Source organism: Rutilus rutilus (assembly GCF_951802725.1).
Source record: "Rutilus rutilus genome assembly, chromosome: 24".
Lineage (NCBI taxonomy): Eukaryota > Metazoa > Chordata > Actinopteri > Cypriniformes > Leuciscidae > Rutilus > Rutilus rutilus.
The window spans coordinates 20,280,823-20,301,451 of NC_140228.1; the positions used below are offsets into that span (position 1 = coordinate 20,280,823).

The 20,629-nt window shown below is 40.1% G+C and overlaps 1 protein-coding gene across 2 annotated transcripts; it reads right to left on the bottom strand.

Annotated features, from left to right (window-relative positions):
- Window positions 1–1,972: 1,972 nt before the first annotated feature.
- Window positions 1,973–20,378, bottom strand: lztfl1 (leucine zipper transcription factor-like 1). Of its 2 annotated transcripts, none has more exons than XM_084399269.1 (10): window positions 20,148–20,378; window positions 19,258–19,382; window positions 18,960–19,154; window positions 7,114–7,171; window positions 6,563–6,634; window positions 6,410–6,475; window positions 5,998–6,075; window positions 5,396–5,572; window positions 2,644–2,747; window positions 1,973–2,537 (listed from the first exon to the last, which is right to left on the bottom strand). In XM_084399269.1, the coding sequence occupies exons 1-10, from the start codon at window positions 20,148–20,150 to the stop codon at window positions 2,519–2,521; spliced, it is 897 nt and encodes a 298-aa protein (XP_084255395.1). In that variant the 5' UTR covers window positions 20,151–20,378; the 3' UTR covers window positions 1,973–2,518. The 2 variants fall into 2 exon arrangements, with proteins under 2 accessions (XP_084255395.1, XP_084255394.1); XM_084399268.1 differs by having other exon boundaries at window positions 2,374–2,537; window positions 5,396–5,554.
- Window positions 20,379–20,629: the final 251 nt, after the last annotated feature.

Sequence of the window (20,629 nt, forward strand, 5' to 3'; positions counted from 1 at the left end):
TCTCCAAAAAATTATTTCATTAAAAGCTGTAATTCTCAGCATTCTAAATACTAGAAGTTCACTGCAACTTATCCAACATCCTAAGATAAATGATTATAATTAGAAGATATTTCTAGTGTTATAAAATATCGCATATTAATTTTCCGAGCAAAATGTATACTATTTTAGTCAGAATTATTGCGCTCCTATATGGCGCGCATGCGCGCAGCAGCGCTCGTTCAATATGAAGATTAGCAGCAAAATGGATACATTTGCATGACTTTCTAACATTTACAGATGGAGAATATAACTGTAAAATGTAAGTTTTGCACTGAGGGGGAAAAATAAACATGTCACAAACGCATAAAACAGCACAAAATATACGCTGTTTGATGGTGGATCGATTTGATCCACGATCGACCTCTAGGGCTGCTTCAGAAACGCGTGCACACGCAATTATCTAGACTTGATAAACCTGGATCAAATTAGTGAGATTGGGTGAACTTCAATTACCTTTTATGGAACCACTTTAGCCCCAACTTATTTGTTAGGCTCATTCAAGTCCGGTTTTGGAGTTTAATCCCCGCTTTTCTAAGCGTCTTTTATGGAACAACCCTCTGGTTCAGGTTGGTGTGTGTTGGTTTTTGTCCCCCTCAATCTCCAGGTTTGTGTGTGTGTGTCCTGTCCACCTCCAGGTCCAGGTTGGTGTGTGTGTGTGTGTGTGTGTGTGAGTGAGTGTGTGTCTGTGTTTGAATCTGTGTGTGTGTGAGTCTTTTGGAATGTGTGTGTGTGTGTGTGTGTCCAGGTCAAGGTTGGTGTGAGTGTGTCCATCTCCAGGTGTGTGTGTGTGTCCATCTCCAGGTCCAGGTTGGTGTGTGGCATAGCAATGTAGCAATAGTAATGTCTTTAAGTTATCTGACACTAAGTGTTGGCAATGGAAATGTGTACTTGTCAATAAAAATATATGATATATGTAACCCTTTTGTTGTGCACTAATCAATAAGACCAAACGTTATGTGATTGGCTTACGGGTAACCAATGATTTTAAACTTCAGACAAATTAAATAAATTAAATACATTTAAATAAACAGATTAATAATAGGCTAAATATGAAATAATGCATGTGATGGGTGTTTGTTCACCTGAATATGCCACATAAATATCCCCTTATTTAAACTAATAGTGAATTGTTTATTCAGATCATTACAACTAGTAACTGCCAGGTCTACAAACAACTGCTAAAGTATTAACTGATGATAAATAATCATAAATCAGACCAAAAATGCTGCAAAAGCAAACTTTATGAGCTCAAGTGAACCATTGCATTTCACACTATTACATCACTAGAAATGTTAATATCACTCCTACACGGCTGTTACAGTGATCCTTACTGATTGAAGGGGAAAGGACATAGGTCTTACAAAAATATACTGTGGATAGCATATAAATATACAATGAATGTGCAATACAGGAAATATTTAAAAGCACTGGTGTCTCCAGTGATGTAAAGACTGCATTCAGCTTCTAATTGGCCTGTAGTGTTAATATGTAGATACGTTTCACTGGTCTCTGAGTTTACAGAATATCTTAAAAGATTCACAGTAATCTGAGGAGTAAGTGTCAAAACACTGTGAGTCAGAATGGGAATAATCATATTTTAATGAAGTATCTAACTATAGCCAGGCAAATAAAACAAAAGAATGAACTATTCTTAATTATATATATATATATATATATATATATATATATATATATATATATATATATATATATATACATATATATACACACAATTTCATCAAAATTGCATTGTATTCAAATATTACCATAATTGCCATAATTTCAATATTGGCATAATTGCCATAATTTCAATTTTGGTAATTCCAAAATTACCTATCTTTCCTACAAAATGTTATAATCTACAAATATTTGTATAGGTTATGTCCTTGTGGTAGCAGATAAAGGTTCAAGTAGATTGTTTTCTATTTTTTATGAATAAATTAATGAAAAGATTGCACAGCTATATACTTTTTTGAAAACAAAGTATATTGGACCTAAAAACAAGAATTTGACAGCTGAGTCAAGCTGTATTCCTCTAGGAAAGACGAGAACAAAGCCTTGGACATTACGTTTCCTCTTTAGCAACATGAACTCACAATCTTCTTTGCAAAAACATGAAAGTACTTGCAAAAAGCACCTCTAAAGTAGCCAGCCGTAGACAATGAAGAATACAGAGAGAACCGGTGATAAATAACTAAGCAATTGTTGTGTCACATCTGAATACAATTTCTAAACTATTGTAAACCATTAAATTGTACAACAAGTTGTAGCTGATACGTAGTGATCATCTCACAGATGAGGAATTACATAAGGCGGCATAGAACTGTGTAAGAATCTCAGCTCATTTTTGTTGATCATACTTTGAAGTCCTTTGCCTTTTTGAAATGTATACCTTTATAGACAAAAATGACCACTTCCGTTAATATGTATTAAAAGTCCCTCTGTTGACCTCCTCATATGTGTCCTGTGGGTTAAATGTTCACTCATCTGATTCATACCTGTGAAGGGAATAAAATGCAACAAATTCACAAAAATTCTGGATTTAAAACAAATGAGTTTTATGACATTTTAGTGATGGTCATAACATCCGAAGTGAAATTATACCTTTGTAGTCTCTTTCTCAGATCTTTAATATGTTCATTCTTTTTAGTGAGAATCTCCTTCATGTTGCGGTATGCAGCCGTCTGCTGAAATTTCTTTTCCAGTTCCTTAATTGGTAAATAAACACAAAATGTATTATCAAACGCATAAAGCTTCACTGATTTATGAACCACTGATTTGCTATTTATGAACCACTGACTTACGATACCTTAAAAGTTCTAAAGATTGTAAGTTAATAATAATAATAATAATAATGTGTAATTATGTATAATTCTTCATTATAATCATATATAATTACATTTATATATATTAAAATGTATTATTGTCAGAATAAATTAATTAATTTGGTGAAATTTAAAGATTGAGACTGAAGCTGATTTTTTTACTGTCATCTGTTTTTTTAAGGTGAGTAGCCAAAGTAAAACTGAATCAAATTTCCAATTGTGATCAGGGCCCGTATTTATCAAGCTTCTCAAAGTACCATTTTAGTCTTAACTGCTGGGACAGGTATAGTTTAGTTTAATTATGGTTATAACTTATTTGTCATCTGCTTTTATCCACCATTAATACAAGCCTGCTGTAGCAAACCCCGTCCGAATGACGACCAAAATATACTGACGAGTTCAGTGAAGTTTATTGTACATCACACAAAAGATGAGCGTTAGTTTTACTCCAGAAAATCACTGTAAGAGCTCAATAAACACAGTATAAGAAGTGCGCATTAAAGTCTTATCCATAAACTCTCTCTCTCCCTTTCGAAATACACAAAACACTCGTTAGAACTAACAGTAAACAAATATATACACACCTTTTCAGTGGGTGCTTTATAAACTGGTAAACCTTATATCCGTAAAACGACTCGATGAGCTGTCATAAAGTGCGTGCTCTCACTTTCATTTCTGTCGTGGTCAGTAACGTTAGGCCTGTCGCTCCGGAGACTGTAAGCTGGATCACGAACAGTACAGATCCATCCTCGAGTAACAACGAGAGTAAATGAAGACTGCTATGTTCATTCTTACAACCAACAACAAAACACCTCAATCGCTTAGGAGACATTCTTGTCTACAGCTGCTCAAGCGTCGAAACAGTGGCAGACTCTGTGTCCAGCTCACTCAGGGCGGGTCTATGCTCAAACTGCAGTGTCAATCAACAGTCGTGGGAGGGGCCTGTGCAAAGTGACGTCACATTGCCCCGAATCTGAGAACAGCTTGTTATAAGCAGACAGTGCTTATGATTTATGGGGATTATAAAAAAAGCACTGGGTGGATTTTTATCATTATAGGGTTGTTGTGTACACACACTGCCAACACACATTTATGTTCAAACACCATGTAAAAGTGAATTTTGCATAATAGGTGCCCTTTAAGTATAAAAGCAAGTTAGCAAATTTCTTAAAGCTAAGAATCACTCTTACTCTCCCAGTTATTTAAAACAGCTCGAGAGGTCTCTCAAGTGGTTAGGAGTAGCCAGTAGGGGCTTGTGATGGCACTGAGGAGACAGAGACGTGCGCAAATCTTTTAGGAGAGGAAGAATGTTTTGAATGTTTGACGACAAGCAGTTAATCAAACGGAATTGTTTATATACCGTGCAATTTATAAGCGAAAATGTGATACACACTTCATGGCGTGTAATACCTACGTACCCCACACCAATAACCCTACCCAAACGTATAATACGCACATACCCCACACCACTAATCCTACCCAAGGGGTTTACAGTACCCATTCATATAAACATAAAAACTAATTTTCGCGTATAAATTGCATGATAAACACAATGCGTGCTATAGAGACGCATTTCATGAGATCAGGTTGGTATATCATTATGTATTCTCTTGAAAATGATTTATTGTCAAATGTGTGTAAACTCCCCTTAGGAATTTCACCATTCAATATGAATTTATCTGAGAATATTCTTAAATAAGGAAATCTATTCAGTGATTGGTCCATGCCAATGTCATCATCCAAAATCCCGTTTGTGGCACAGCAAAGTGTCTTGAATCATCTCTAAGACTGACACTTAAGATTTATTCCTACACTTCACATAAATTACGACTGAGATGCTTGATAACTAACTTTTAAGCGCAGCTTTGAGCCAAGAATTATTTTACTCTTAAAGGTGCATTGCGCAAGTCTCTGAGTTTTTGCAGAACTATGCCCCCTTCTGGTGACACGCGAAACTGCAACCAGAGTTGTGCACGCGGTTACATGGAGTTTGCGTTGGGGTTTGGGATGAACTAGAAGCCGGTCTCTTTGAATCCATCTTCTACTTTTGGCAAAAGTCGCTCGAGTTGTCTTCGCTGATGCGGATAATGGCGGCGAATACACAAACCTGCCAGACATAACCAGGTGAGCGTGAACGCGCATGACGTCACGCCCAGTCGATTCCGTCCCGAATCCCTCCTATTTATTTTACTGTACAGGATTATAGAGGCAATAGCAGTGATCATAGAAGGGCTCATTCAGCCCATCAGGCAATTGTTTAAGCATGTATGGGTTAGAAAAATGGGTATTTTTAACATGAAAAGTTGCTTAATGCACCTTTAAGTCAATTCTTAGCAGTGTTCTATGGAGTAATACTCAGAGGCTTGATAAATACTGGCCCTGATTTCATTCATATGTGGAAATATACTGAATTTGTATCTGATTTTTGCATTGTGATTTCAGTGTGAACAGTCAGGTCAGAATTCAGATTAGTGTCTGATAAGCGCTTCAGCGCTGAATCAGAATTTGCAATGTGCAGGTGGCCTTAATACCTTCTCAGCAAGGGAAAGTTGCTCCTGGACACGGAGTAAGTCATGTTTAGCGGATACTAGGCTGTCTTGCAGGTCTTTCTGAGAAGCAACATTGGCATTCAGAGTCTTTTCAAAGTCAGCCTGCATTGCTGCAACTGTGCCTTCCAGATTTGCGATCTCCTGAGCACACATTGCAAACTACCAACGAAAAAAAGGTCTGTAAATATTTTGTCAATTTTACTGCTGTTTCTAAACTTTACACAAAAAAAAAACTTTACAACACATATGGTACTGTGCACTTGACAGATACATATATAAATAAATAAAACAGCACATACCACAGAGTTCCCATGAAGCCAAACAGAAAGTCATAACGGAAATGGTGAGAAATAAAATCTTATAAACAAAATACGAGAAGTCATATGCCAACGAAGGGAAATCACTCTCTGTGTGTTCACAGGGGCATTGACCTTTGTCAATGCCCCTGTGAACACAATCCAAATGTCTACTATGGAATCAAATCCATGCCACATATATTTGCAAAACAATAAAGTAAGGTCTACCGATAATGAAGCTGAAGGCTAAAATTGCCAACTTGGCTAAGTGTGTGGTATATTTTATACCTGATGATCTCCTTGGCTTTTTTGAAGGGCTTTCAAGGCTCTCTCTGCTTTGGACTTGTCATCTAGAGCACTCATGGCCTACAAAGCAATCATTATACAGGCATGAGAGATAATAATGTACTATAAAGTGGTGCCCAAAACTATTTGGACAATTAAGCCACAATAAAAAATGTCTGAATGGCATGGCATTAGATACAAAATATCAAAGCAAGTGATTTTTTTTTTTAAAGAAACACAGCACAACCTCACTTTTAAAGCTAAACATTTCACAAAAATATGTCTGTTGGGTTTTATATGAAAAAATAATGTTTTTTAGGGTGTAAATACTTTCTGAGGCACAGTATGTATGACATTTACCAATATACTAAGACATTCTGGGTTTTTACTATTATTATTTTCATAATTTCTTTACCTGAGATTCCAAAGTTCTGAGTCTAGCTTTCAATTTGTCATTGTCCTCTTGTAGTCTTGAAATCTCCTAAAATTAAAAAGTTAAAGACTTTCTCTGTTAGTGTTTATTTATTTACAGTACATGCGTACTTGTTCCAATTTAATAAGAAATTACCTTCTGGAGTAGTTCAGAAACACCTCCTTCATTCAACGGTGCTAATTTTGGCTTACTGGACTCCTGATTTACCTAAAAGCACACAAAGAAGATGTTGAAGGTAGTAGCTCACCATGGAGAACCATTCTTAAAATATAGTCCTTGTTTTTGTCTATGTTTATTTAGGACATTTTTTTATCAGAATTAGCATTGTAGTTCATTAGCTTTGAAGCCTTAAATATGCTCATCTAATGTACTTCTAAATTTGCTAAATAAACAATGCATTTCATGGAACTCATGACCATGACAGAAACTAAAGTTATATGGCCACAAGATGTTAAGGGAAGTTATGTTTTGACTGTTTATATTTGCTGTTATCATCAGACTAGCATGACAAGCTGTTCTTAAGAACATCACAAGCCATGACAATCTAGAACGACAAAAGGCGTATGTCACACTTTAACCTGCAAAATGTGTGAATTTTGTGCAGGCTGCTACAAATAAAACAACTTAATAACTGACTACACCTATCAGAGACAGATGTCTCCTGTCCAGACCTGCAATGAGCTCACCTTGCTGTTGGGTTTGAAATCAGTCTTCTCAAACTCAGCTACTTGTTCCAGTAACTCTCTAATAAGATACGAAATTAAAAAAGGGGGGAATGAGAGACATGTAAGGATTCATTATGAATGTTGCACAATATATGAGTGTTATCCTTGTTATAATTAATTTTAAAGGAGTCAAACCATAAGAAATCACACTTTTCCTTGATACTTTGAACAGAGTGTCCAAGCTGCTTTTACATACAACGCAAGTGAATGGGGACTAGGACTGTCAAACTCCAAAAAGACAAAAACAATTATAAAAGTAGCCCATTCGACCGTCCATTCTCACCAGTCTTTCTCTTCAGAATATTTTTGAACATTATGTAGGAAAATTAACATCATTATTAGGAAAGAGTGGCTGAAATAATTTTTTCTTGATCACTTTAGTCAAATGGTCCATTTAATTCTAAGATTCAAAGGAGGAAGAAAATGGTCATTAAAAACAATATTATGACTGCTTTAGCTCAAAATACATAATGGACCTTTTAAAGGGTTAGTTCACCCAAAAATGAAAATTCTGTCAGTAATTACTCACCCTCATGTTGTTCCAACCCCGTAAGACTTTCGTTCATCTTCGGAACACAAATTAAGATATTTTTGATTAAATCTGAGAGCTCGATCACTCCTCCATAGGCTTCTAAGACACTATAACTTGCTGGCCCAGAAAATGTATTAAAGACATCGTTAATATAGTCCAAGTGACTCCAGTGGCTCAATCTTAAGTTTATAAAGCGACGAGAATACTTTTTGTGCGCAAAAACAAACAAAAATAACGACTTTATTCCACTTTTCATTTCCTTCTCTCTGGGCCTCGAGTCTTTTCACGTAGTGTTTAAGCGTAGCACGTGTTGCACGTCACCACGTAGGCTCACTATTGGGCGACGCTGGTCATGTGTGTGATACGTGGTGACGTGCAACACAGACGCGCTACGCTTAAACACTACGTGAAAAGACTCGAGGCCCAGAGAGAAGGAAATGAAAAGTGGAATAAAGTCGTTATTTTTGTTTGTTTTTGCACACAAAAAGTATTCTCGTCGCTTTATAAACTTAAGATTGAGCCACTGGAGTCACTTGGACTATATTAACGATGTCTTTAATACATTTTCTGGGCCAGCAAGTTATAGTGTCTTAGAAGCCTATGGAGGAGTGATCGAGCTCTCAGATTTAAGATAAAAATATTTTAATTTGTGTTCCGAAGATGAACGAAAGTCTTACGGGGTTGGAACAACATGAGGGTGAGTAATTACTGACAGAATTTTCATTTTTGGGTGAACTAACCCTTTAATGGACATTAAGGAAAACATAAATCATGAAAAAATGTATAATTACTTTTTTAGATGTCTGAAAAATATTAATACATTTAAGTTGATGTTACGTGTTGATGTAAGCCACAGAAAAGACACAATGACACAAAAGCAGATGCACCTGCTCGGATTCTATGTTGTGGGTGGAGTCAAAGAAGGGAAAGAGAAGAAGAGCCTCTAAAAAAACACACATACGTACATGTCAGTTACATGATTCTAAATGGAAAATAAAGCCCCTCCTTCTCCTTCTGAAAACAGTTTGTGGTAGGCAAAACATTTGGCTGTGCGTGCGGTCTGTGAAGATTGCGGTGTACACATGCAGATATGGGTGTTTTCCCTGTGTGAGGCCCATCCCTGATGTACCAAGGAGGGAGGATCATACACAAACACATACAGCTGTTTATGCAAGTAATGGAGACAAAACACACTTAGCCACAAACACCATCATACTGCACAAGCGACATGTTACAGTAAACAAAAGTAAAAAAAAAAAAACCTGTTTACGTGTGTGAATGCTGCTTAGCTCTCTCAGATCTGTGTTTGTGATTTTTACTGTTGTTGGTCAAATTTAGTTCAGTACTGACCACACTACAGTGCATAATTTTAAAAGGACAAAAATTCATATTCTACTATTTCATTATCAACAAAAAACAATAATAAAAGCAGCCTATCACACTATATTCCAAGTCTTCGAAAGTCATACAATAGCTTTGTGTGAGGATTAGATTGAAGAAGGAAAAAACCAAATGGGTTCAAACAACCATTAGGTAAACCACCTAATGATGACTTAATTTTAGTTAAGTATCCCTGTGGATAAAGCAGTTCTAAACATCATTTCCTCAAAGCAACTCCCCCCTTCTCCCCCTCCCTACATAAAAGATGTTTCTTTATTATGACAAAGCCACTTCTTTTCACATTTTGTATAAAGAAACTGTGAGTACAAAATGAATAGTGGTTAATCAATATATGAATAATTCCCTAAGTTTGTATCTACAATAAAATCAATAGTGAATCGGGAAAGAAATATAATTTGTTTACTCATATTTTTACCATTTTAATTTAGATTTGAGTTAGATCATTTTAATAATTACTTTCTTCAGTTAAATGAGAAAAAGACAGAAATGATTATATTTGGCCCCAGTAACTGGACAAAAAATATAGCAACGAGTATAGATCCTTTGTCATCCAACATGCACACTTATGTTAAGAATTATGGCTTTATTTTTGACACAGAGTTAAAGTTTGACAGACAAATCAATTCAGTTGTGAAGAATAGTTTATTTCAACAGCGAAATTTTGCTAAACTCAAATCATGTCTTATCTTTCAGTGATCTGGAGAAAGTAATTCATGCTTTTATTTCTTCACATCTTGATTACTGCAATGCTTTGTACCTGGGTGTCTTCACTGTCACGTCTTCAGCAGATACAAAATGCAGCAGCAAGGTTGCTGACAAACACAAGAAAGAGGGATCATATATCCCCTATTCTGGCCTCTTTACACTGGCTACCAGTTCAATTTAGGATAAAGTACAAGGCGCTTCTGTATACTTTTAAAGCCCTACACGGACTGGCACCAAAACATATTTCTGAACATATAAACTTTCGTTGCTCACAGAGATCTCTGAGATCCCAAGACCAGCTGCTCCTTGAAATTCCTCGGTCACGCTTTAAAGGCAAAGGAGATCGCGCTTTCTCATTTGCTGCCCCAAAGTTGTGGAATGGTTTACCAATGTCTATCAGATCGTCTACCTCTGTAAACATGTTTAAAACCCATCTTAAGATGTATTTGTTTGATGAGGCCTTTGCTACTTTGTAAGGACTATTGGTTTGGATTAGATGCATTTATAATATTTTATCTCTTTCTCATGTTTTATTTGATTAATTCTTTCTTTGTATTTTTATTGTTTTATTTAATTCCTTTGAAACTGTACAGCACTTTGGTACACAGTGTTCCCTTTCGAATGGTCACTTCGTATTGCGTTGCTATACACAGTGGGGAAACTCCTTTTCCTCGATTTACTGAAGCCTATAATGTAAAACGCATTTTGCAGCTGCAAAGCTAGCACAGTGAGTGTCTGGCTCACTCATTGGCTGTGCTGCGGCAACTGCACATCCAATGGCGCGGGCGAAGGCCACGCCCCCTTGGCGGGCTCAGGCTAAGGCCACGCCCCCTTGGCGGGCTCTGACGTGTAATGGCGTGATGCTAGCTCATTGGCGCACACGTCAGAGCCCGCCAAGGGGGCGTGGCCTTAGCCCATATTAGTCCCCGAAAAACACCATTTTAGCAGATTTTACTCCTTCAGCGACAACTTCACATCTCTGAATCCTCTGAAAGCCTTCGCCGTTGAAACAAACCCTTATCAGCCTGAGCGAGCAGCATACAGCAGACTACGCCTTCAACACAGAAGTTGTTTTTTCTCCTGTCGCCGTTCTCCTGTGGTCATCCGGCATCGACACATATCCTTTCAATTATTATTGTGATTTATAAGAGCACGAGCGTTGTTCTAAATGCCTCGCTTCTCTTGTGCCACGTGCGGATGCATCTGCACGAGGCCTACGGGCTTATTACATCATGCGCTCGCGGCTAGCTCTCCTTTGGGACGGCAAACCGCCTCTTGCGCTCCCCCCGTTTCTTCCCTCGTCGAGCCTCGACGGAAGAAGCGCGCGGGTAGATGTTCGCGCGGCTAGTTCTCTTTACGACACGAGAGCTACCCCGCCATCTGTTTTGCACATCTCAAAGAAGCGCGTTTTCTCTGAAAATGCTCTCTCATGCGCTTGCCCGCTTCCTTCCCTCATTGAGCAGCGACGGAAGAAGCGCGCGGTCAGATGTGCGGATCGGCTTAGTACATCATGCGCTCGCAGCTAGCTCTCCTTTGAGACGGCAAACCGCCTCTCACGCTCCCCCCGTTTCTTCCCTCGCCGAGTCTCGACGGGAGAAGCGCGCGGGTAGATGTTCGCGCGGCTAGCTCTCTTTACGACACGAGAGCTACCCCGCCCTCTGTTTTGCACGTCACACAGAAGCGCGTTTTCTCTGAAAATGTTCTCTCATGCGCTTGCTCGCTTCCTTCCCTCATTGAGCAGCGACGGAAGAAGCGCGCGGTCAGATGTGCACGCGGCTATCTCTCTTTATGACACAAGAGAGCTACCGCTCCCTTACATTCTGTTCATCACGCAGAACCTTCTCCGTAATTCAGACACAACAGCGCGGTTTTCATGCCTGGAATCAACCACGCTGAAACCGTTCTCTCTCACTGCAAGAACAAGCCGCCATTCTAAGTACTATAAGAGTTCTTCACCCTGTCAGTGGTGGATTCTGAGACTCTCGCGCCAGAGACCCGAGTTCGAGTCTCTGAATCTTTTCACCAAAGCGAACGAGTTCACGCCGGCCCCGCCCCCGCGTGACTCACCCTCTTTGGCAACGTCCGGGAAAGGGGTTGGTTAGGCTCAACGTTTGACCCCGCCCCCCATCTAAACCCAGCACGAGTGCAATTGGATGAAGCATGGCCAGCTAGTCATGTTAAATCACGATTCTAACAGAGCTATAGCTGCAGTCTAGGGGCCCGTTAAACCGTGCACCGCTGCAAACTATCGCTGTTCTCACAGCAGCTCAAACAGAGTGAGAAATAAATGTTCCCCCACAGCCCCCGCTCACAGGTGGCTGGGAACGTTCTCAAATCAGTCATTAGGCCCGTTACAAGCGCGCGCCACTCATGCCGCACACTATCACTGCAGTCAGTGCGCCCGCTATGAAGCGTGCGCCGCCACAGATAGTCACTGCTCAAAATCCCATGACACTTCTCACAGCTCCCTGTCTAACTCAGGCGGCTGGAGATTTTATTATTGTCAACAGGCCCGCTGCACTGCGCGCGCCTCTACAAACAAATGCCGTTCTCATGGCGACCCACGTAAAGCACAAAAAGAGTATGTTTCACAATCACAACACACGGGTTCACGGTCCCCCTTCACTAGGCGGCCCCCTCCCAGTTGTTACACTGACTTTTCCACAGACAAAAGCCTGTACAGTCAGTCCAACACTCAGTATGTGCACAAATCACAATGTAAGGGTATCAGGTCCCCCTGTGTTAGGCGGCCCATCCCAAACTGTGTGTCAAACCCTAGCCAAACGGGCGTTGGCCTGGCAAGCCATCCCCGATGTGTTGAGTTGGGTCATAAACACAATAAAGCGAGGCTACTCGCTCCAATTCGCTCGCAGACCCCCAAAGTTTCAGGCGGTTGTCGAGACTTCGGTCAGAAGAAACGCGGGTCACGTGCTTCGCGCAGAAATACAGAATCTGTTAGCAAAAGGGGCGATAGAGCTAGTCCCTCCCGCGCTAAAACACTCGGGTTTCTACAGCCGCTATTTTGTAGTCCCGAAAAAAGATGGCGGTCTCAGACCCATACTAGATTTGAGACATTTGAACAAGGCTCTCATGAGACGGTCTTTCAAAATGTTAACTACCAAACATATCCTCGCGCAAGTTCGCCCGGGGGATGGGTTTTTTACGGTGGATCTGAAAGATGCATACTTTCACATTCAGATAAACCCTCGTCACAGGCCATTTTTGAAATTCGCCTTCGAGGATCAGGCTTATCAATACACCGTTCTGCCGTTCGGTCTATCCCTAGCACCCCGTACATTCACGAAGTGCATGGATGCAGCGCTTTCTCCCCTGAGACATCAGGGAGTGCGCGTGCTAAATTATCTCGACGACTGGCTGGCACAGTCGAGAACCGAGCTACTGTCACACAGGGATTTGATTCTCGGCCATTTGAAACGTCTGGGTCTCAAAATCAATGTAACCAAGAGCAAACTGACCCCCAGCCAGAGTGCGGTCTTTCTGGGCACAGTTATCGACTCTATAACGATGATAGCGCGGCTTACACGAGAGTGTGCGCTCTCTGTGCGAACGCTAGCAGCCTCATTCAAGGCAGGGGAGCGCGCACCTCTAAAGAAATTTCAGAAACTTCTCGGTCTCATGGCAGTAGCATCGTCAGCACTCCGTATGTGATTACTGCGCATGCGCCCGCTGCAACACTGGCTCAAACGCCGCGTGCCAACCCATGCATGGCAGTCAGGCAGCCTGCGCATCATGGTGAATCACGGTTGTTACGGACTCTGATTCCCTGGCGGGCTCAGGACTGGTACCACGATGGTGTGACCATGGGAGTAGTTGCTAGGAGGAAAGTGTTTTTTACAGACGCATCCAACCTAGGTTGGGGAACGCTGCACGAGGGCAAGCCTGCCTCCGGCCTCTGGTCGAGCACGGAGCAGAGCTTACATATCAACTGTCTGGAAATGAAAGCAGTTTGTTTGGCCCTCAAAGCATTTCTGTCAAACCTCAAAGGTCACCACGTCTTAGTCCGCACGGACAACACGTCAGTGGTGGCCTACATAAATCGTCAGTGCGGCATCAGGTCGGGCAACCTGTACGCCATAGCGAGAGACCTCCTCTTGTGGGCACAGACCAATCTGAGTTCTCTGAGGGCAGCGCATATCCCTGACATTCAGAATCTGGGTGCGGATATGCTCTCACGGGGCAACACTCCCCTAGGTGAGTGGTCCCTGAACTCACAGACAGTCAGTCTGATATGGAGTGTGTTCGGCGAGGCCGAAGTCGACCTTTTCGCCTCGAGAACCAACACCCACTGCGCAGAGTTCTTCTCGAAGAACAGGGACGTCCATCTCTGGCCCAGCCGTCCCCTTTATGCGTTTCCCCCCGTTTCAATGATCCCCCAGGTCATCAAACGGGTCAGGGAGAGCGGATGCCCAGTCCTCATAGTGGCCCCCCTCTGGGAATCCAGGCCGTGGTTTCCAGAGCTGGGTCAGTTATGGGAGTCTGGCCTGTTCGGCTGAGGAAAGACCTCCTCACACAGGCCAACGGGACGATATGGCATCTGCGACCCGACTTATGGGCCCTGCATGTCTGGCCCCTAAACGGGTACCCAGGGACCTTCCTGAGAAGGTCTTAAACACTATCACTGAAGCTAGGGCCCCGTCTACCAGGCGCCTTTATGATCTAAAGTGGTCAGGGTTTTCCAGCTGGTGCTCAAAAAAAAACTCTTTGATCCAGGGTCATGTGAGGTATCTGTGATACTCTCCTTCCTACAGGAGCTGTTGGACGCGGGCCGTTCCCCATCCACACTCAAAGTGTATGTGGCAGCCATTGCAGCTCATCATGCTCCGGTGGCTGGCCAATCACTAGGAAGAAACGACCTGGTGGTATGGTTTCTAAAAGGAGCTAGGAGGTTGAACACCTCCAGACCTCCATCCGTGCCATCTTGGGACCTCTCCACGGTCCTTGGGGCCCTGAAAAGTCCACCTTTTGAACCGCTCCAGTCGGTTGATCTTAAACCTCTCTCGCTAAAGACTGCTCTCCTGCTGGCACTGGCATCTATCAAGTGAGTGGGAGATCTGCAGGCCCTCTCCGTGAGCCCTTCATGTTTGGAGTTTGGGTTGGATGACTCCAGGGTCATCCTCAAACCCAGACATGGCTATGTACCCAAAGTGCTCTCAACGCCGTTTAGAGCACAGGTTATCACATTATTAGCCCTTCCCCCTTCTGCTGAGGATGGGGAAGCTAATCTACTCTGCCCTGTCAGAGCACTGAGAATCTATCTGGAGCCTTCTGCGTTTTTTAGACAATCAGAACAGCTCTTTGTCTGCTTTGGTGACCGATCTAAGGGTTATCCAGTCACTAAGCAAAGACTGTCTAGATGGATAGTGGATGCCATATCTATGGCATATACCTCAGTGGGTCAGGTTTGCGCTATAGGTATCAAGGCTCATTCGACTAGAGGCATGGCCTCGTCTTGGGCTTGGTCCTCTGGTTTTCCCATTCAGGATATTTGTGATGCGGCCGGCTGGTCCTCGCCTTCCACATTTATGAAGTTTTATAATATGGAGGTACCTTCCCTGCAGGCGAAGGTATTTTCGGTATGATTAAGGCTCGACGGTGTCTGGTCTTGTCTACAAATTATGTCATTGTGCATAATCACATATACATTTATTAGTTACTGACATAGGCCTACATATACATATATATACACACATATATATATATATATATATATATATATATATATATATATACAGTATATATATATATATATATATATATATATATATATATTACTAGACCTGACGGTGTCCGGTCTGTTCATTATATATACTTGGGTTCTGGCTTGTTTCTGTGAGCTCAGGGGTCCTGAGCTGCAGAAGGCAACCAGTTACTTATAGTGCGGCGTTTTGCATGGCGTCCCCACTGCGTATAGCTACGCAATACGAAGTGACCGTTCGAAAGGGAACTACTCGGTTACTATCGTATCCTCAGTTCCCTGAGAGTAGGGAACGAGTATTGCGTAGCCGGCCACACTATAGTAACCTGGCAAGTTGTCGCTTCAGTCGTTTAAACCTGCTAAAATGGCGTTTTTCGGGTACTAATATGGGCTAAGGCCACGCCCCCTTGGCGGGCTCTGACGTGTAATGGCGTGATGCTAGCTCATTGGCGCACACGTCAGAGGCGCCCGCGCCATTGGATGTGCAGTTGCCGCAGCACAGCCAATGAGTGAGCCAGACACTCACTGTGCTAGCTGTGCAGCTGCAAAATGCGTTTTACATTATAGGCTTCAGTAAATCGAGGAAAAGGAGTTTCCCCACTGCGTATAGCTACGCAATACTCATTCCCTACTCTCAGGGAACTGAGGTTACGATAGTAACCGAGTAGTTTTTTAAGGTGCTTTATAAATAAAGTTAGAAAAATTTGGATTTCAATGATAACTATAAAAATAACTATAACTATATTAGCGTCCACACCTGTGGACAATATCATTCTATTTATTCTAATCGTGTGCTACAGTTTAGTCATCTGCCACTTTAAATCCTCCAGCTCTAAAGCAGAATGGTTTCTGATTGGCTGTCAATATTTTTATCATTCATCAGCTGGAAAAAAATTGTTCTGCAAGTTATTTCAATAATACCTTTTCTCTGTGCCAGTTATTGTAATAGTTGTGGTGTGGACTCTGCTATTATTTTATATTTAGAATGATTTTTAGAAAAATATCTTTATCACTATTGTTATAGTTATTGTCCTTGGTGTGAACAGGCCTTAAGACCACTAGGCATTCCAGATGTCCTAGCCTGATGACCTCTCAGATGTCTTCAACATCAACATAAAAATCAGAGAGTGAAAGTTTAACTTTCAGCTGACCTTTAAACATGAGGCCCGAACAGAGCAGTAGGAAGGATGTGGTTTTGACTCTGACAGTGGAGCAAAAGTGCATGGGTCACAAATATGAGATCATGATCCTAAGCCCTTCAAATTATTATAATTCAGTCTAGTGGTTAGCATGAGTAAAATTAAAAACAATTACAAAACCAAGACAATTTTGTTACAGAGTGTCTATTTATGCCAAGTAAGTATTTAAGAAGACGTGCTGAAAATATAAATAGTTTTAAGTCTAAATTAAAAACATATTTCTTTAGTCTGGCCTTCCTGTAATATCTTATGCTTTTTATATATTTCATATGTTTTTCTTCATTTTAAGCTATTGAATGCCTTAGTAAATCCTTATAAACTTTATTGTTATTTTTGTATCTTACTTCTACTATCTACTGTATTTATTGTTTCTTTTTTTGCCTGTAAAGCACTTTGAACTGTATTGATTTGTTTGGAAAAGTGCTATATAAATAAATTTGCTTGCTTGCTTGCTATTTACACTGTGCAAATAGCCCGCCTTGTTGGCAGAGGCCATTTACACTAACTCTGCCCTCTGACGTCTGGTTGGGCCAGACAAAATTACAGAAGATGCTAGGTTGTCACTAGATTGTCAACAGTAGCAATAGTGTTGGTGCAAGGCGCGACGAAGAAAGGCGAGTCCGCACCACTCCCTTTTCCCATCACATATCAGATCTGAAAGGCATTTATGTTCAATAAATATGAAAAAAAAAAAAATAGAAAAGTGGAAATATAGTGTCTAAGGTGTGTTTAATAATAAAATGTTTATCGGGTAGTGGTAGGTGTAGGGAGGGCTTAATTGTCCCAATAAGGTAGCATCCATATAATAAATTGTATTATTGCATACCGTTTAACGTACAACAACACTAAGCTGCAAATGGTATTTGCTACTATTTATAAGTATTAATAGCATAACTAATATTTACACTTATTGCAAAGAAAATATTTTTACATAGTGTAAATAGAATCTATTGCTATTTTCACTTAGTGTAAATAGCATCTACTGCTAAGAAAATATGCTATTTTAACTTAGTGTAAATAGAATATATTGCTATTTGCACTTAGTGCGAATAGCCACTGCCATTTTGTTAACAGTCAGTTAATGATGAACTATCCACTCCTTTATTATCAAACTAGAACCAGATGACTTTGTGAAGAACTAGGGTATCGAAGTGCATCAAGGACTTGCAACAAATGTTTTTTACTTTCTAATTATTTAGAAATTTGTTATGAAATGGATGGTTTGAGACAATTTTTTTTATATATACAGTATATATATATATATATATATATATATATATATATATATATATATATTTCTTATATATATCGGTTATATATGTCTTTTTCGGTTGTGCATGATGGAGAGGGGAATCAACTACCTTTTGCCTATCTAATATATAATTATATATATTAGATAATAATATTACCTAATCGAATAGATTTTATATTTTTGTTTTTGGTTACTGTTAGCCTACTATTGTGAATATTATGCTGTTCGTAATATGGGAACGTTTCGTGTTTTGTGATCACATTTTAAATGTTTAAATGGCCTGTGATATAGTCTAGTCTAGGCTAGATAAGAATGATCCGTTTTACAAATGTTCCTATGTGTAGGCCATGCCTAAGGCTGTTTTTATGTTACACGATAATTAAGCCTATTGGAATTTGGGCCGATTAATGTTTATCTTTGTTGGCGTTAGTTACTGAGGCCTATTTAATGTTTTGTATGGTTGAACATATGCAGGCTTACCAATAAATATGTTACCAAGTATTGGTAAGGAATTATGTGCGCACACATTTTTTTTTCCAAGACCTTCCGTTCCTACTGAACACCAACCTACTCTGCACTGAGCAAACAAAGAGCACGGCAAACGACTCCCTCTCGTGACGTAATATGCCCGATTTAAAAAAATAACAATTTTAAATGGTCAAGGACACTGTCACTTTTTCTACTCAATTTGTGCCCTCACGTCTTGTAAAACATTTGTCAAAACATTTTAAATCCTGCAATAACTTTGGTTAATAAGGTTATATATTCATTTTGTAAAAAAAAAAATTCTGCAATATGCCCTTGAACTATTTTTAAAGAATTTAAGACATTTTAAGAAGGACAGCAGAAACCTTGTTAAATTTATAAAATTATTTTATTATTTGAGAAGAGAAAGACTTTTACTATACTTCTATACATTTCTATTATCAGATTGTTTGTTTCTCCTCGAAATAGTTGCAATGAAATGGAAGTAACAACAAATCGTTTCTTCCTTTTCCTCACCTGTTCTCCAGCTCAGAAATGTCTGTTTGCAGTCTCAGATAGAATTTCTCCGCCTGGGAAAAGAGTTGTCGCAGCAGAAGCACGTTAGTGTGAGCTGTGTTTATGAGTTCCATCTCCACTTCTCCACGCACCAGCACCTGCAGCCCGTCAAGCATGTCAGACACCTCATCCACTGTATAAGTCTCCTCTATAAGCCTTTAATATGGAAGTAGAGAGGGGGGTAAAGTCAGAGAAGAACATTTAAAGATGGAAAGAGTAATTGTGAATACACAAACGACATAGGCTTGCATTCTCTCACCTACTGTCCTTCAAGTCTTGGAAGCAGGAGTCGATTGTCTTCAGTCTCAAGGCCCGTTTAGAGCGGGCAAAGCGCATGTAGTTTATCACCTCATTCTGATGGAGCTCATTAAACCCAAAATCAGCCTATAGGGAAAGCCACAGGATATTGGATATAATGGCTAACAGCTCTACAGACAAAGTTTGTGGCAGAAATCTTACAACAGAGAAACAGCGCCCTCTTCTGGCTGAATGACACTTTAACACCAACTCACTGTACTAAGAGCTATAAGAATATATCATTGTAAAATTCAAACAACCTTGAAGCTGACTTACATATCGGGTTCAAAGATTTTCAAATTTACACATAATTAAATGAATACACTTATGTCAAACAAGCAAATTAGGAGTTTATGTGATAAATAGTTGCATTTTCCAGTTCAGTCATTTTAAATGTATTGTTATCTATAGGTGTCTCTTATTAAAACAGCATTTAAATAAAACACTTTTACTGGTTAATTATATCAATAATGACATTATGGGGGAGTGATTACGGTTTGCTCTGGTCTATATTTAACCCCTTCGCACAAATTACGCTGATTTCTGAACAGTTTATGATTTGATATTGCTTATAATAAAGAAAATATATCAGTATTATGTTACACTGAACTCACATTGCATTCACTGGTTTCAATGGCCTGAAAACATTACCTAACGTTACTGGTGTCATCTTCTAGATCGGGCTAGTATTCACTCTTTTCCCACTCTTAAGCTGCTTATTTTTAGATCGCATCCATTTATTATTCAGAAATAACGCGTATGCTAATAAACTGGTAAAATGTAGCCACACACATGATTTTTTTATTAAGTTTCCCATCAGATTAGCTAATGTTAGCTGGCTAAGCTACTTACCATTACAGCAGGGTGATGCGGAGTTTTATCGTGACAAGGAGTGCTAATAAACGACTCTAGAATGAAATATATTGCGTTAACATAAGGCTCGATAATCAGTAGGCATGAAAATAAAGTGGGAATGATGTTCACGACTGAAAGATTTGCAATGAACGGTAGCGAGAAGAGTACTGTTTTGCTTTTGGGTTGCGCTTGGAAACGGAACAGCGTTGCTGTGTTACTAATCACACTGGAGAGAGATTTGCAGACGGCAGAGGGCGCGCTGCACACGGAAATATGATATCAAAACTGAGGCAAAACTTTTTACAAAACAAAGATTTTTGGCTTAGTTTGTAGGTAATTGTTTCAGTAGCAAAGTCCACAATTGGGGTAGGTGGGTAATTCTAACATTATCCACTGAAAATATTTTTGTTATGTACTGTAGGCCTATATGCCTATTGAGAGTGAGGAGTTGTCGTCATGGTACAGGTAAATAAAGTTAA

Bases quoted from the DNA above. Each gene is read 5' to 3' on its own strand.
- lztfl1 (XM_084399269.1), bottom strand. The intron at 7,172-18,959 runs GTGAGGAAAAGG...GTATCTTATTAG, and splicing joins ATTTCTGAGCTGGAGAACAG to AGAGTTACTGGAACAAGTAG. The intron at 6,076-6,409 runs GTAAAGAAATTA...ATTGCTTTGTAG, and splicing joins TCAGAACTTTGGAATCTCAG to GCCATGAGTGCTCTAGATGA.